This window comes from Nerophis lumbriciformis, linkage group LG01 (assembly GCF_033978685.3).
Source record: "Nerophis lumbriciformis linkage group LG01, RoL_Nlum_v2.1, whole genome shotgun sequence".
NCBI lineage: Eukaryota > Metazoa > Chordata > Actinopteri > Syngnathiformes > Syngnathidae > Nerophis > Nerophis lumbriciformis.
The window spans coordinates 78,242,871-78,260,742 of record NC_084548.2 but is presented as its reverse complement, the minus strand read 5'-3'; the positions used below and the strand labels follow the sequence as shown (position 1 = coordinate 78,260,742).

The 17,872-nt window shown below is 43.8% G+C and overlaps 1 protein-coding gene across 4 annotated transcripts in view; it reads left to right on the top strand.

The window, feature by feature from the left end:
* The window catches only part of vps13d (vacuolar protein sorting 13 homolog D), a 231,646-nt gene that overhangs the window by 124,418 nt on the left and 89,356 nt on the right, over positions 1 to 17,872 (top strand). For all 4 annotated transcript variants that reach the window (XM_061973410.2, XM_061973417.2, XM_061973395.2 and 1 more), the window contains 2 exons: positions 910 to 1,012; positions 7,381 to 7,533. In XM_061973410.2, the coding sequence (XP_061829394.2) occupies positions 910 to 1,012; positions 7,381 to 7,533 (256 nt within the window). The remainder of the gene's footprint in view (positions 1 to 909; positions 1,013 to 7,380; positions 7,534 to 17,872) is intronic.

Sequence of the window (17,872 nt, the reverse complement as noted above, 5' to 3'; positions counted from 1 at the left end):
GATTATTCTCTGCATTTGACCCATCACCCTTGATCACCCCCTGGGAGGTGAGGGGAGCAGTGGGCAGCAGCGGTTGTTGCGCCCGGGAATCATTTTTGGTGATTTAACCCCCAATTCCAACCCTTGATGCTGAGTGCCAAGCAGGGAGGTAATGGGTCCCATTTTTATAGTCTTTGGTATGACTCGGCCGGGGTTTGAACTCACAACCTACCCATCTCAGGGCGGACACTCCAACCACTAGGCCACTGAGTAGGTTACTCAGTGCCTACTTGCTGTGGTAAAGTAGAATCCAGGTTAATAGTGCCATGCTTTTATTTTGAAGCTTACTTTGCCTTGAACAGGAAGCAGTGCGTCACTGTTTTAATGCTGTGTACCTAGACCAGGGGTGTCAAACTGGTTTTCATTGGGGGCCACATGGCAGTTATGGCGCTCCTCAGAGGGCCACTTGTGACAGTGAATAATATATACATTTTAAATTGCTTCATTACACAATTAGTTATTGTTGTATACTTTTACGTACACTGTAAGAAATATATGTAGATTTTAGAGTAAAGTTTAGCTGCGGAAATGTTACCATAAAACGTTTGCTGTGGTCTGGAACAACACGGCACACTAACAACATCATGGAAAATGGGACATTTTTGTACCAAAAACTGTTTTGTTTTGTGTGTGTGAATGTGGAAATAGTGTCAAAGCGCTTTGAGTACCTTGAAGGTAGAAAAGATATACAAGTATAACCCAGAAAGACAATAATGACATTCTTTGTGGTCCCCTTTATTTAGAAAAGTATCGAAATACATGTTGGTATGAGGACCAACCCTAGTTACTACTAAAACAATGTCAATAGCCCAATCAAGTGATACTTGTTTAATTGTGTTGATTTATTGAGATCATTTGTGTTCCCATCAGATGTTAAAGTGTCCAAGAAGAGGCAGCCATTCGTACCTTATGCTCTGTGCAACCACACAGGATGCACCATGTGGTTCGCCACTCTGACTACCACCCCCACCAGGTTAGTGACTCATCAAGCATGCAACTAATGATGACATTATTATTCAATGGCTTTCAAAACAAGATACCGTATTTTCCGCACCATAAGGCGCCCTGGGTTATAAGCCGCGCCTTCAATGAACGGCATATTTCAAAACTTTGTCCACCTATAAGCCGCCCCGTGTTATAAGCCGCATCTAACTGCGCTAAAGGAATGTCAAAAAAACAGTCAGATAGGTCAGTCAAACTTTAATAATATATTAAAAACCAGCGTGATGTGGGCGCGCATGGAGTCGTATATCAACATGGACGGAGCTGCGTGAAAAAAGCCACCCGGCCTCTTCGCGTAAACTTACCTTAACCACTCGCTCATCTTTTCTTCATCCATCCCTTCGAGTTAGCTTTTATGATGACGCCGGCTGGAAAGGTCTCTTTTGGCAAGGTCTTCCTTTTGAATATCACCATGGGTGGAAGTTTCTGGCCATTAGCATGGCAAGCTAGAACCACAGTGAAGGATGACTTCTCATTCCCTGTGGTGCGAATATTCACCGTACGTGCTCCCGTTGTATCCACAGTGCGGTTCACAGGAATATCAAAAGTCAGTGGAACCTCGTCCATGTTGATAATGTTCTCTGGCCAGATCTTTTTTTCAGCTATCTTGTTTTTACAATATGCACGGAAAGTAGCCAGCTTTTCTTGAAAGTCTTTAGGCAGTTGCTGTGAAATAGTAGTCCGTGTGCGGGTGGAGAGATTGCGTCTTTTCATGAACCGGAAACCTGTCGCTTAGTAGGAGCCATTTTGTGGTCTTTACAGATGTAAACACACAAAGGAAATGAAACGTAATATCCGCGCGCTTCTTCTTCTTCTTCTACGGGGGCGGGTGGTTGCTTACAGTAGAAGAAGAAGCGCTTCCTGTTCTATGGGGGCGGGTGCTTACCTTGGCGGTTGCTTGCGTAGAAGAAGAAGCACTTCCTCTTCTACGGGGAAAAAAGATGGCGGCTGTTTACCGTAGTTGCGAGACCGAAACTTTATGAAAATGAATCTTAATATTTATCCATATATAAAGCGCACCGGGTTATAAGCCGCACTGTCAGCTTTTGAGTAAATTTGTGGTTTTTAGGTGCGGCTAATAGTGCGGAAAATACGGTAATATTGAATGTTGTCTATGCTAGCTTTGTCTTGATCCTGATCCGATATCAGCAAAAAAAAACAAGCATATTATATCAGCTTGCATATTCTTAATGTCCCTCAATAAGCACACAATTTCTTCTATTTTACTCAAGTCATTTACAAAAGGTAGCAGCTACACCACAGCCAAGCACACAATAACATGCTAGACAAACGTATCAAGTGTCCTTAATGGAGCAATATCGCAGTGTCAAATCTACACATTTGTCTCTATAAACAATAATTATAGGGAGAAAGAAGCCTATTAAAAAGTATCCAGTAACAAACGTGTCTGCATCATTCAAATTAATTTAATGAACGATTGTGGCCACTAGGTGTCGCTAAAAAACTAATTAGCACTCCACTTCAACTTAAAGACGGCATAAGTCCATTCCACTTGGTTAATAATAAATAGTTTTTCATTAGGGGTGTCAGAAAACAAATGTATGTTCTAATGAATCGCTAACGATTCTTAATTGATTAAAAACATTTTTTATTGATGAATATATATTTTATTCAAATCAGCCACTTTTATTAAATGTTTGGGTATAATTTTATTCAATAAAACCAGTTTCCATCCATCCATCCATCCATCTTCTTCCGCTTATCCGAGGTCGGGTCGCGGGGGCAGCAGCCTAAGCAGGGAAGCCCAGACTTCCCTCTCCCCAGCCACTTCGTCCAGCTCCTCCCGGGGGATCCCGAGACGTTCCCAGGCCAGCCGGGAGACATAGTCTTCCCAACGTGTCCTGGGTCTTCCCCGCGGCCTCCTACCGGTCGGACGTGCCCTAAACACCTCACTAGGGAGGCGTTCGGGTGGCATCCTGACCAGATGCCCGAACCACCTCATCTGGCTCCTCTCCATGTGGAGGAGCAGTGGCTTTACTTTGAGCTCCTCCCGGATGGCAGAGCTTCTCACCCTATCTCTAAGGGAGAGACCCGCCACCCGGCGGAGGAAACTCATTTGGGCCGCTTGTACCCGTGATCTTGTCCTTTCGGTCATGACCCAAAGCTCATGACCATAGGTGAGGATGGGAACGTAGATCGACCGGTAAATTGAGAGCTTTGCCTTCCGGCTCAGCTCCTTCTTCACCACAACGGATCGATACAGCGTCCGCATTACTGAAGACGCCGCACCGATCCGCCTGTCGATCTCACCATCCACTCTTCCCTCACTCGTGAACAAGACTCCGAGGTACTTGAACTCCTCCACTTGGGGCAGGGTCTCCTCCCCAACCCGAAGATGGCATTCCACCCTTTTCCGGGCGAGAACCATGGACTCGGACTTGGAGGTCCTGATTCTCATCCCAGTCACTTCACACTCGGCTGCGAACCGATCCAGTGAGAGCTGAAGATCCTGGCCAGATGAAGCCATCAGGACCACATCATCTGCAAAAAGCAGAGACCTAATCCTGCAGCCACCAAACCAGATCCCCTCAACGCCTTGACTGCGCCTAGAAATTCTGTCCATAAAAGTTCAGAACAGAATGGGTGACAAAGGGCAGCCTTGGCGGAGTCCAACCCTCACTGGAAACGTGTCCGACTTACTGCCGGCAATGCGGACCAAGCTCTGACACTGATCATACAGGGAGCGGACCGCCACAATCAGACAGTCCGATACCCCATACTCTCTGAGCACTCCCCACAGGACTTCCCGAGGGACACGGTCGAATGCCTTCTCCAAGTCCACAAAACACATGTAGACTGGTTGGGCAAACTCCCATGCACCCTCAAGGACCCTGCCGAGAGTATAGAGCTGGTCCACAGTTCCACGACCAGGACGAAAACCACACTGTTCCTCCTGAATCTGAGGTTCGACTATCTGGCGTAGCCTCCTCTCCAGTACACCTGAATAGACCTTACCGGGAAAGCTGAGGAGTGTGATCCCACGATAGTTAGAACACACCCTCCAGTTCCCCTTCTTAAAGAGAGGAACCACCACCCCGGTCTGCCAATCCAGAGGTACCGCCCCCGATGTCCACGCGATGCTGCAGAGTCTTGTCAACCAAGACAGCCCCATAGCATCCAGAGCCTTAAGGAACTCCGGGCGGATCTCATCCACCCCCGGGGCCTTGCCACCGAGGAGCTTTTTAACTACCTCGGCAACCTCAGCCCCAGAAATAGGAGAGCCCACCACAGATCCCTCAGGCACTGCTTCCTCATAGGAAGACGTGTTGGTGGGATTGAGGAGGTCTTCGAAGTATTCGAAAACCAGTTTCCTGTTAAGTAATATAGAAATGTATCAGAGCTGTTTATCATTTTATGGAAGAATGTAGTTCATCATAAAACTGGCGCCAATCTTATTAAAAAAGGATTAATTTTGAATCTAGAATCGCTTTTGGTGGAATCGTTCCACCTAAGAATCAAATGGAATCTTGTGGCGCCTCACAGCCCTTTTTGTTCTTTTTGAGTATGCTCCCTTCATCAAACCTTTTTTTAATCATTGCACACATTTGTATGATTCCATCGTATGGGATTGTCAGGTTTAAGCACCGAACTATCTATTAAACAGAACAAGAAGCAAGGAATCAGGCAGAGACAGAGTTCAATTTTGCTCATGAGGAGAACGCATGGAGCTGCACACTCAGTTACAGTCTCACCCTACGCTCTGAGGAACAGCCCACGTGCTCCTCTATTTATTCAGTTTAGGAGTTCCCTAGTTACATGGCTGAGGCTGCTTCTAAAGGGAGGGGTCACACATTATACGACCAGCTCAGTACGCACAATACGTGATTATTCAGAACGGAAATGTGCTGGGGGCCTTGTGATTGCGCCCTGTCTCTGCTTTGTCTGCCTGCTGTTGAGGTGCTGGTTCATCCTTGGCTGTTAGCAGGCTGAAAGACAGAAAACATCTGTGGCGAGGCCACTCCTAACTTGCAGTGGAAGATAACAAGTTGTGTGCCTTCGCACGAGGAGAAAAGTACAGCTTGAGCACAATAGATAATAACTAGAGCAACGGCCTTTAAGCATAAGAGTTGCGTGATAACTTGTATAAAATTATTCTAACAGGGATCAATAGCAGTAACGGACAATCCTCAAGGCTACTGTATGTATGTATGTATGTATGTATGTATGTATGTATGTATGTATGTATGTATGTATGTATGTATGTACAGTGGGGCAAAAAAGTATTTAGTCAGCCACCAATTGTGCAAGTTCTCCCACTTAAAATGATGACAGAGGTCTGTAATTTTCATCACAGGTACACTTCAACTGTGAGAGACAGAATGTGAAAAAAAAAAATCCAGGATTTCACTTTGTAGGAATTTTAAAGAATTTATTTGTAAATTATGGTGGAAAATAAGTATTTGGTCAATAACAAAAATTCAACTCAATACTTTGTAATATAACCTTTGTTGGCAATAACAGAGGTCAAATGATTACTATAGGTCTTTACCAGGTTTGCACACATAGTAGCTGGTATTTTGGCCCATTCCTCCATGCAGATCTTCTCGAGAGCAGTGATGTTTTGGGGCTGTCGCCGAGCAACACAGACTTTCAACTCCCTCCACAGATTCTCTATGGGGTTGAGGTCTGGAGACTTGCTAGGCCACTCCAGGACTTTCAAATGCTTCTTACGGAGCCACTCCTTCGTTGCCCGGGCGGTGTGTTTGGGATCATTGTCATGCTGGAAGACACAGCCACGTTTCATCTTCAAAGCTCTCACTGATGGAAGGAGGTTTTGGCTCAAAATTTCACGATACATGGCCCCATTCATTCTATCCTTAACACGGATCAGTCGACCTGTCCCCTTAGCAGAAAAACAGCCCTAAAGCATGATGTTTCCACCCCCATGCTTCACAGTAGGTATGGTGTTCTTGGGATGCAACTCAGTATTCTTCTTCCTCCAAACACGACGAGTTGAGTTTATACCAAAAAGTTCTATTTTGGTTTCATCTGACCACATGACATTCTCCCAATCCTCTGCTGTATCATCCATGTGCTCTCTGGCAAACTTCAGACGGGCCTGGACATGCACTGGCTTAAGCAGGGGGACACGCCTGGCACTGCAGGGTTTGATTCCCTGTCGGCGTAGTGTGTTACTGATGGTAACCTTTGTTACTTTGGTCCCAGCTCTCTGCAGGTCATTCACCAGGTCCCCCCGTGTGGTTCTGGGATTTTTGCTCACCGTTCTCATGATCATTTTGACCCCACGGGATGAGATCTTGCGTGGAGCCCCAGATCGAGGGAGATTATCAGTGGTCTTGTATGTCTTCCATTTTCTGATAATTGCTCCCACAGTTGATTTTTTCACACCAAGCTGCTTGCCTATTGTAGATTCACTCTTCACAGTCTGGTAAAGGTCTACAATTCTTTTCCTGGTGTCCTTCGACAGCTCTTTGGTCTTGGCCATAGTGGAGTTTGGAGTCTGACTGTTTGAGGCTGTGGACAGGTGTCTTTTATACAGATAACCAGTTCAAACAGGTGCCATTAATACAGGTAACGAGTGGAGGACAGAAGAGCTTCTTAAAGAAGAAGTTACAGGTCTGTGAGAGCCAGAGATCTTCCTTGTTTGAAGTGACCAAGTACTTATTTTACACCATAATTTACAAATAAATTCTTAAAAATTCCTACAATGTGAATTCCTGGATTTTTTTTCACATTCTGTCTCTCACAGTTGAAGTGTACCTATGATGAAAATTACAGACCTCTGTCATCATTTTAAGTGGGAGAACTTGCACAATCGGTGGCTGACTAAATACTTTTTTGCCCCACTGTATGTATGTATGTATGCATGTATGTATGTATGTATGTATGTATGTATGTATGGCAATCAATTGTCAGGCAGTCAAAAGTATTTGGACATATAACTAAGAAGCAGTTGTATGGCCATGTGAGGTCTGTTGTCACAAATGAATCATTCATGTGTAGTATTGACAATCCAACACTTGACATATTGTATGTTTATTATATCTCAGGACACGCTATTAGAACACACCTTGGCAAAATACGGCCCGCGGACCACATGCGGCCCATTAAGATTTTCAATCTGTCCCGCTGGACGTTCTACATCATTTTTTAGACCTTTAACACCAAAAGTGTGTTTGCCATTATGATGTTTTTAAATGACCGTAAGTCTTCAACTATACAAAGTATTTCAATGGTGGAAATCTGCACTTTTGAGTGTTCTAGTGGCCCCCGAGTCAAAATATTTTCCCCAGCTCTGTATTAGAATATCTGGACCTGATCACCTATGTCACCAGAATGTGCATCATTGTCTTCCAGAGTGGCGCTTTCTCACAGCAACAGTGCAGACTCCATCGGAGACATCCACGGTCCAGGCAGTGATGACGGCCACAATGTCAGTCAGTGGCGAGAAGTGCTTCCTGGGGAGGAGATTCCTTTTGAGTTTGAAGCACGGGAGAAACTTCGCCACAGGTACAACTCTCAACTATTCATTGCAGCTGTGTCACATCTATTTCAGCAAATTTTTATGTGTGTGGGATAGATACAGTGTAACCTCCATTTACAAACTTAATTATTTCTTTAGCATAGTTTGTAAACTAAAAAGTTTGTCTAGTGAAGCATAGTTCCCCATAAGAAACAACGTACCTCAACAAACGTCTTTGTTTAGTAAAGGTTTGTACGTTTTGGACACAATATAAAGTGTTAAAAACGTAACAAGAAGGTGTGAATCAACTGTCTCTATTAACAAACCAAAACAACGACAAGCTGAACTGTCCTGTATGCACTGCTCTGCCACACAGCAGTCCCTATGGTGCCCCCACAAACGGTTAGAAATCACAAAAATCCTGAACTTTAACAACCCTATTGCTACAATAATAACTAATTTAACAAGTAAAATCCACTTAGAGGCAGTTAATTAACATCAACAAAGGTCCTCTTGTGAGTTGCTGTCTTGCACGAGAGGAGAGAAACAAGGCGCCGTGTTTGTGTGTGCGCTTTTGGAAGAGGTACTGCTAGGGAAAAAGTCTACTTTGGCATAATTTTCCAGTAAAGTCTGCTCTCATCACAATTAAAAACTTGCTGTGCGCCGAAACCAGCTTTGTCAATTTCTGCAATGAAAAAAATTAATGGAGGAAGCGTTTGTACACGGAGACATTGTTTGTACACGGAGACATAGTTTGTACACGGAGACATGGTTTGTACACGGAGACATAGTTTGTACACAGAGACATGGTTTGTACACGGAGACATGGTTTGTACACGGAGACATGGTTTGTACACGGAGACATGGTTTGTACACGGAGACATGGTTTGTACACAGAGACATGGTTTGTACACGGAGACATAGTTTGTACACGGAGACATGGTTTGTACACGGAGACATAGTTTGTACACGGAGACACGGTTTGTACACTGAGACACGGTTTGTACACTGAGACACGGTTTGTACACGGAGACACGGCTTGTACACGGAGACACGGTTTGTACACGGAGACACGGTTTGTACACTGAGACACGGTTTGTACACTGAGACACGGTTTGTACACTGAGACACGGTTTGTACACGGAGACACGGTTTGTACACGTAGACACGGTTTGTACACGGAGACACGGTTTGTACACGGAGGCACGGTTTGTACACGGAGACACGGTTTGTACACGGAGACACGGTTTGTACACGGAGACACGGTTTGTACACGGAGACACGGTTTGTACACGGAGACACGGTTTGTACACGGAGACACGGTTTGTACACGGAGACACGGTTTGTACACGGAGACACGGTTTGTACACGGAGACACGGTTTGTACACGGAGACACGGTTTGTACACGGAGACACGGTTTGTACACGGAGACACGGTTTGTACACGGAGACAGGGTTTGTACACAAAGACATGTTTTGTACACGGAGACAGGGTTTGTACACAAAGACATGTTTTGTACACGGAGACACGGTTTGTACACGGAGACACGGTTTGTACACGGAGACAGGGTTTGTACACAAAGACATGTTTTGTACACGGAGACATGGTTTGTACACGGAGACACGGTTTGTACACTGAGACACGGTTTGTACATGGAGACACGGTTTGTACACGGAGACACGGTTTGTACACTGAGACACGGTTTGTACACTGAGACACGGTTTGTACACGGAGACACGGTTTGTACACGGAGACACGGTTTGTACACGGAGACACGGTTTGTACACGGAGACACGGTTTGTACACGGAGACACGGTTTGTACACGGAGACAGGGTTTGTACACAAAGACATGTTTTGTACACGGAGACAGGGTTTGTACACAAAGACATGTTTTGTACACGGAGACATGGTTTGTACAAACCCCAAGCAACGTTACCATGGACGCCCCTGCTTATTTCAGCAAGACAATGCCAAGCCACGTGTTACATCAACGTGGCTTCATAGTAAAAGAGTGCGGGTACTAGACTGGCCTGCCTGTAGTCCAGACCTGTCTCCCATTGAAAATGTGAAGCCTAAAATAGCACAACGGAGACCCCCGGACTGTTGAACAACTTAAGCTGTACATCAAGCAAGAATGGGAAAGAATTCCACCTGAGAAGCTTCAAAAATGTGTCTCCTCAGTTCCCAAACCTTTACTGAGTGTTGTTAAAAGGAAAGGCCATGTAACACAGTGGTGAACATGCCCTTTCCCAACTACTTTGGCACGTGTTGCAGCCATGAAATTCTAAAGTTAATTATTATTTGCAAAAAAAAATAAAGTTTATGAGTTTGAACATCAAATATGTTGTCTTTGTAGCATATTCAACTGAATATGGGTTGAAAAGGATTTGCAAATCATTGTAGTCCGTTTATATTTACATCTAACACAATTTCCCAACTCATATGGAAACGGGGTTTGTACACGGAGACTTAGTTTGTACACGGAGACGTGGTTTGTACACGGACACGTGGTTTGTACACGGAGACTTAGTTTGTACACGGAGACATGGTTTGTACACGAAGGCATAGTTTGTAAACGGAGACATGATTTGTACATGGAGATATGGTTTGTACACGGAGACGTGGTTTGTACACGGAGACGTGGTTTGTACACGGAGGCATAGTTTGTAAACGGAGGCATGATTTGTACATGGAGATATGGTTTGTACACGGAGACGTGGTTTGTACATAGAGACATGGTTTGCACACGGAGGCATAGTTTGCGCGATCTAAAAGTTTGCAAAAAGAGGGGTTCGTAAACGGAGGTTCCACTGTACATGATGACCATGTTGTCCTGCTGTAAGTCTTAGGAATACAAAGTGACAACATGACCGCAGTTCTATAGTCTAGTTCAGTGCTGCAGTTCTATAGTCTAGTTCAGTGCTGCAGTTCTATAGTCTAGTTCAGTGCTGCAGTTCTACAGTCTAGTTCAGTGCTGCAGGTCTATAGTCTAGTTCAGTGCTGCAGTTTTATAGTCTAGTTCAGTGCTGCAGTTCTATAGTCTAGTTCAGTGCTGCAGGTCTATAGTCTAGTTCAGTGCTGCAGTTTTATAGTCTAGTTCAGTGCTGCAGTTCTATAGTCTAGTTCAGTGCTACAGTTCTATAGTCTAGTTCAGTGCTGCAGTTCTATAGTCTAGTTCAGTGCTGCAGTTCTATAGTCTAGTTCAGTGCTGCAGTTCTATAGTCTAGTTCAGTGCTGCAGTTCTATAGTCTAGTTCAGTGCTGCAGTTCTATAGTCTAGTTCAGTGCTGCAGTTCTATAGTCTAGTTCAGTGCTGCAGTACTATAGTCTAGTTCAGTGCTGCAGTTCTATAGTCTAGTTCAGTGCTGCAGTTCTATAGTCTAGTTCAGTGTTGCAATTCTATAGTCTAGTTCAGTGCTGCAGTTCTATAGTCTAGTTCAGTGCTGCAGTTCTATAGTCTAGTTCAGTGCTGCAGTACTATAGTCTAGTTCAGTGCTGCAGTTCTATAGTCAAGTTCAGTGCTGCAGTTCTATAGTCTAGTTCAGTGCTGCAGTTCTATAGTCTAGTTCAGTGTTGCAATTCTATAGTCTAGTTCAGTGCTGCAGTACTATAGTCTAGTTCAGTGCTGCAGTTCTATAGTCTAGTTCAGTGCTGCAGTCCTATAGTCTAGTTCAGTGCTGCAGTTCTATAGTCTAGTTGAGTGCTGCAGTTCTATAGTCTAGTTCAGTGCTGCAGTTTTATAGTCTAGTTCAGTGCTGCAGTTCTATAGTCTAGTTCAGTGCTGCAGTTCTATAGTCTAGTTCAGTGCTGCAGTTTTATAGTCTAGTTCAGTGCTGCAGTACTATAGTCTAGTTCAGTGCTGCAGTACTATAGTCTAGTTCAGTGCTGCATTTCCTGCAGTTCTATAGTCTAGTTCAGTGCTGCAGTTCCTGCAGTTCTATAGGCTAGTTCAGTGCTGCAGTTCTATAGTCTAGTTCAGTGCTGCAGTTCTATAGACTAGTTCAGTGCTGCAGTTCTATAGTCTAGTTCAGTGCTGCAGTTTTATAGTCTAGTTCAGTGCTGCAGTTCTATAGTCTAGTTCAGTGCTGCAGTTTTATAGTCTAGTTCAGTGCTGCAGTTCTATAATCTAGTTCAGTGCTGCAGTTCCTGCAGTTCTATAGTCTAGTTCAGTGCTGCAGTTCCTGCAGTTCTATAGTCTAGTTCAGTGCTGCAGTTCTATAGTCTAGTTCAGTGCTGCAGTTTTATAGTCTAGTTCAGTGTTGCAGGTCTATAGTCTAGTTCAGTGCTGCAGTTCTATAGTCTAGTTCAGTGCTGCAGTTCTATAGTCTAGTTCAGTGCTGCAGTTCTATAGTCTAGTTCAGTGCTGCAGGTCTATAGTCTAGTTCAGTGCTGCAGTTCTATAGTCTAGTTCAGTGCTGCAGTACTATAGTCTAGTTCAGTGCTGCAGTCCTATAGTCTAGTTCAGTGCTGCAGTTCTATAGTCTAGTTCAGTGCTGCAGTTTTATAGTCTAGTTCAGTGCTGCAGTTCTATAGTCTAGTTCAGTGCTGCAGTACTATAGTCTAGTTCAGTGCTGCAGTTCTATAGTCTAGTTCAGTGCTGCAGTTCTATAGTCTAGTTCAGTGCTGCAGTTCTATAGTCTAGTTCAGTGCTGCAGTTCTATAGTCTAGTTCAGTGCTGCAGTTCTATAGTCTAGTTCAGTGCTGCAGTTCTATAGTCTAGTTCAGTGCTGCAGTCCTATAGTCTAGTTCAGTGCTGCAGTTCTACAGTCTAGTTCAGTGCTGCAGTTCTACAGTCTAGTTCAGTGCTGCAGTTCTACAGTCTAGTTCAGTGCTGCAGTTCTATAGTCTAGTTCAGTGCTGCAGTTCTATAGTCTAGTTCAGTGCTGCAGTTCTATAGTCTAGTTCAGTGCTGCAGTTCTATAGTCTAGTTCAGTGCTGCAGTTCTATAGTCTAGTTCAGTGTTGCAATTCTATAGTCTAGTTCAGTGCTGCAGTTCTATAGTCTAGTTCAGTGCTGCAGTTCTATAGTCTAGTTCAGTGCTGCAGTTCTATAGTCTAGTTCAGTGCTGCAGTACTATAGTCTAGTTCAGTGCTGCAGTTCTATAGTCAAGTTCAGTGCTGCAGTTCTATAGTCTAGTTCAGTGCTGCAGTTCTATAGTCTAGTTCAGTGTTGCAATTCTATAGTCTAGTTCAGTGCTGCAGTACTATAGTCTAGTTCAGTGCTGCAGTTTTATAGTCTAGTTCAGTGCTGCAGTTCTATAGTCTAGTTCAGTGCTGCAGTTTTATAGTCTAGTTCAGTGCTGCAGTTCTATAGTCTAGTTCAGTGCTGCAGTTCTATAGTCTAGTTCAGTGCTGCAGTTTTATAGTCTAGTTCAGTGCTGCAGTACTATAGTCTAGTTCAGTGCTGCAGTACTATAGTCTAGTTCAGTGCTGCAGTTCCTGCAGTTCTATAGTCTAGTTCAGTGCTGCAGTTCCTGCAGTCTATAGTCTAGTTCAGTGCTGCAGTTCTATAGTCTAGTTCAGTGCTGCAGTTCTATAGTCTAGTTCAGTGCTGCAGTACTATAGACTAGTTCAGTGCTGCAGTTCTATAGTCTAGTTCAGTGCTGCAGTTTTATAGTCTAGTTCAGTGCTGCAGTTCTATAATCTAGTTCAGTGCTGCAGTTCCTGCAGTTCTATAGTCTAGTTCAGTGCTGCAGTTCCTGCAGTCTATAGTCTAGTTCAGTGCTGCAGTTCTATAGTCTAGTTCAGTGCTGCAGTTCTATAGTCTAGTTCAGTGCTGCAGTACTATAGACTAGTTCAGTGCTGCAGTTCTATAGTCTAGTTCAGTGCTGCAGTTTTATAGTCTAGTTCAGTGCTGCAGTTCTATAATCTAGTTCAGTGCTGCAGTTCCTGCAGTTCTATAGTCTAGTTCAGTGCTGCAGTTCCTGCAGTGCTATAGTCTAGTTCAGTGCTGCAGTTCTATAGTCTAGTTCAGTGCTGCAGTTCCTGCAGTCTATAGTCTAGTTCAGTGCTGCAGTTCTATAGTCTAGTTCAGTGCTGCAGTTCTATAGTCTAGTTCAGTGCTGCAGTTCTATAGTCTAGTTCAGTGCTGCAGTTCTATAGTCTAGTTCAGTGTTGCAATTCTATAGTCTAGTTCAGTGCTGCAGTTCTATAGTCTAGTTCAGTGCTGCAGTTCTATAGTCTAGTTCAGTGCTGCAGTACTATAGTCTAGTTCAGTGCTGCAGTTCTATAGTCAAGTTCAGTGCTGCAGTTCTATAGTCTAGTTCAGTGCTGCAGTTCTATAGTCTAGTTCAGTGTTGCAATTCTATAGTCTAGTTCAGTGCTGCAGTACTATAGTCTAGTTCAGTGCTGCAGTTCTATAGTCTAGTTCAGTGCTGCAGTCCTATAGTCTAGTTCAGTGCTGCAGTTCTATAGTCTAGTTGAGTGCTGCAGTTCTATAGTCTAGTTCAGTGCTGCAGTTTTATAGTCTAGTTCAGTGCTGCAGTTCTATAGTCTAGTTCAGTGCTGCAGTTCTATAGTCTAGTTCAGTGCTGCAGTTTTATAGTCTAGTTCAGTGCTGCAGTACTATAGTCTAGTTCAGTGCTGCAGTACTATAGTCTAGTTCAGTGCTGCATTTCCTGCAGTTCTATAGTCTAGTTCAGTGCTGCAGTTCCTGCAGTTCTATAGGCTAGTTCAGTGCTGCAGTTCTATAGTCTAGTTCAGTGCTGCAGTTCTATAGACTAGTTCAGTGCTGCAGTTCTATAGTCTAGTTCAGTGCTGCAGTTTTATAGTCTAGTTCAGTGCTGCAGTTCTATAGTCTAGTTCAGTGCTGCAGTTTTATAGTCTAGTTCAGTGCTGCAGTTCTATAATCTAGTTCAGTGCTGCAGTTCCTGCAGTTCTATAGTCTAGTTCAGTGCTGCAGTTCCTGCAGTTCTATAGTCTAGTTCAGTGCTGCAGTTCTATAGTCTAGTTCAGTGCTGCAGTTTTATAGTCTAGTTCAGTGTTGCAGGTCTATAGTCTAGTTCAGTGCTGCAGTTCTATAGTCTAGTTCAGTGCTGCAGTTCTATAGTCTAGTTCAGTGCTGCAGTTCTATAGTCTAGTTCAGTGCTGCAGGTCTATAGTCTAGTTCAGTGCTGCAGTTCTATAGTCTAGTTCAGTGCTGCAGTACTATAGTCTAGTTCAGTGCTGCAGTCCTATAGTCTAGTTCAGTGCTGCAGTTCTATAGTCTAGTTCAGTGCTGCAGTTTTATAGTCTAGTTCAGTGCTGCAGTTCTATAGTCTAGTTCAGTGCTGCAGTACTATAGTCTAGTTCAGTGCTGCAGTTCTATAGTCTAGTTCAGTGCTGCAGTTCTATAGTCTAGTTCAGTGCTGCAGTTCTATAGTCTAGTTCAGTGCTGCAGTTCTATAGTCTAGTTCAGTGCTGCAGTTCTATAGTCTAGTTCAGTGCTGCAGTTCTATAGTCTAGTTCAGTGCTGCAGTCCTATAGTCTAGTTCAGTGCTGCAGTTCTACAGTCTAGTTCAGTGCTGCAGTTCTACAGTCTAGTTCAGTGCTGCAGTTCTACAGTCTAGTTCAGTGCTGCAGTTCTATAGTCTAGTTCAGTGCTGCAGTTCTATAGTCTAGTTCAGTGCTGCAGTTCTATAGTCTAGTTCAGTGCTGCAGTTCTATAGTCTAGTTCAGTGCTGCAGTTCTATAGTCTAGTTCAGTGTTGCAATTCTATAGTCTAGTTCAGTGCTGCAGTTCTATAGTCTAGTTCAGTGCTGCAGTTCTATAGTCTAGTTCAGTGCTGCAGTTCTATAGTCTAGTTCAGTGCTGCAGTACTATAGTCTAGTTCAGTGCTGCAGTTCTATAGTCAAGTTCAGTGCTGCAGTTCTATAGTCTAGTTCAGTGCTGCAGTTCTATAGTCTAGTTCAGTGTTGCAATTCTATAGTCTAGTTCAGTGCTGCAGTACTATAGTCTAGTTCAGTGCTGCAGTTTTATAGTCTAGTTCAGTGCTGCAGTTCTATAGTCTAGTTCAGTGCTGCAGTTTTATAGTCTAGTTCAGTGCTGCAGTTCTATAGTCTAGTTCAGTGCTGCAGTTCTATAGTCTAGTTCAGTGCTGCAGTTTTATAGTCTAGTTCAGTGCTGCAGTACTATAGTCTAGTTCAGTGCTGCAGTACTATAGTCTAGTTCAGTGCTGCAGTTCCTGCAGTTCTATAGTCTAGTTCAGTGCTGCAGTTCCTGCAGTCTATAGTCTAGTTCAGTGCTGCAGTTCTATAGTCTAGTTCAGTGCTGCAGTTCTATAGTCTAGTTCAGTGCTGCAGTACTATAGACTAGTTCAGTGCTGCAGTTCTATAGTCTAGTTCAGTGCTGCAGTTTTATAGTCTAGTTCAGTGCTGCAGTTCTATAATCTAGTTCAGTGCTGCAGTTCCTGCAGTTCTATAGTCTAGTTCAGTGCTGCAGTTCCTGCAGTCTATAGTCTAGTTCAGTGCTGCAGTTCTATAGTCTAGTTCAGTGCTGCAGTTCTATAGTCTAGTTCAGTGCTGCAGTACTATAGACTAGTTCAGTGCTGCAGTTCTATAGTCTAGTTCAGTGCTGCAGTTTTATAGTCTAGTTCAGTGCTGCAGTTCTATAATCTAGTTCAGTGCTGCAGTTCCTGCAGTTCTATAGTCTAGTTCAGTGCTGCAGTTCCTGCAGTGCTATAGTCTAGTTCAGTGCTGCAGTTCTATAGTCTAGTTCAGTGCTGCAGTTCTATAGTCTAGTTCAGTGCTGCAGTTCTACAGTCTAGTTCAGTGCTGCAGTTCTATAGTCTAGTTCAGTGCTGCAGTCCTATAGTCAAGTTCAGTGCTGCAGTTCTATAGTCTAGTTCAGTGCTGCAGTACTATAGTCTAGTTCAGTGCTGCAGTTCTATAGTCTAGTTCAGTGCTGCAGTTCTATAGTCTAGTTCAGTGCTGCAGTTCTATAGTCTAGTTCAGTGCTGCAGTTTTATAGTCTAGTTCAGTGCTGCAGTTCTATAGTCTAGTTCAGTGCTGCAGTTTTATAGTCTAGTTCAGTGCTGCAGTTCTATAGTCAAGTTCAGTGCTGCAGTTTTATAGTCTAGTTCAGTGCTGCAGTACTATAATCTAGTTCAGTGCTGCAAGTCCTGCAGTTCTATAGTCTAGTTCAGTGCTGCAGTACTACAGTCTAGTTCAGTGCTGCAGTCCTATAGTCTAGTTCAGTGCTGCAGTACTATAGTCTAGTTCAGTGCTGCAGTTCTATAGTCTAGTTCAGTGCTGCAGTTCTATAGTCTAGTTCAGTGCTGCAGTTCTATAGTCTAGTTCAGTGCTGCAGTTTTATAGTCTAGTTCAGTGCTGCAGTTCTATAGTCTAGTTCAGTGCTGCAGTTTTATAGTCTAGTTCAGTGCTGCAGTTCTATAGTCAAGTTCAGTGCTGCAGTTTTATAGTCTAGTTCAGTGCTGCAGTACTATAATCTAGTTCAGTGCTGCAAGTCCTGCAGTTCTATAGTCTAGTTCAGTGCTGCAGTACTACAGTCTAGTTCAGTGCTGCAGTCCTATAGTCTAGTTCAGTGCTGCAGTTCTATAGTCTAGTTCAGTGCTGCAGTTCTATAGTCTAGTTCAGTGTTGCAGTTCTATAGTCTAGTTCAGTGCTGCAGTTCTATAGTCTAGTTCAGTGCTGCAGTACTATAGTCTAGTTCAGTGCTGCAGTTCTATAGTCTAGTTCAGTGCTGCAGTTCTATAGTCTAGTTCAGTGCTGCAGTTTTATAGTCTAGTTCAGTGCTGCAGTTCTATAGTCTAGTTCAGTGCTGCAGTTCTATAGTCTAGTTCAGTGCTGCAGTTCTATAGTCTAGTTCAGTGTTGCAGTTCTATAGTCTAGTTCAGTGCTGCAGTTCTATAGTCTAGTTCAGTGCTGCAGTACTATAGTCTAGTTCAGTGCTGCAGTTCTATAGTCTAGTTCAGTGCTGCAGTTCTATAGTCTAGTTCAGTGCTGCAGTTTTATAGTCTAGTTCAGTGCTGCAGTTCTATAGTCTAGTTCAGTGCTTCCCTAACCTTTCCCCGCCCCGTAAAAGGTGTCTCTCCAAGTATCACATAATGACCAACATTAAAATAGGCTTAAATATTCATTCAAAAAGGCTTTTATTTCATGAGTATATGATATTTGTGACAGACAGTTTGAACAGTCACACTGTGTGAATAGTTGATAAGTGATTCCTTGGCGCACCACTAGATGGAGCCAGTGTAGCACAGTTAGAGAATCCCGGGTCCAGCTGACTATGGACCCAAACAGGCAGGATGCATGAGTGTGGATCACTGCTGTTTGGTCCAAGCATCTTCCTGCTGGGCAATGTTGAGTGAATTGCAGAGGTGGGACCAAGTCATTGTTTTGCAAGTCACAAGTAAGTCTCAAGTCTTTGCCCTCAAGTCCGAGTCAAGTC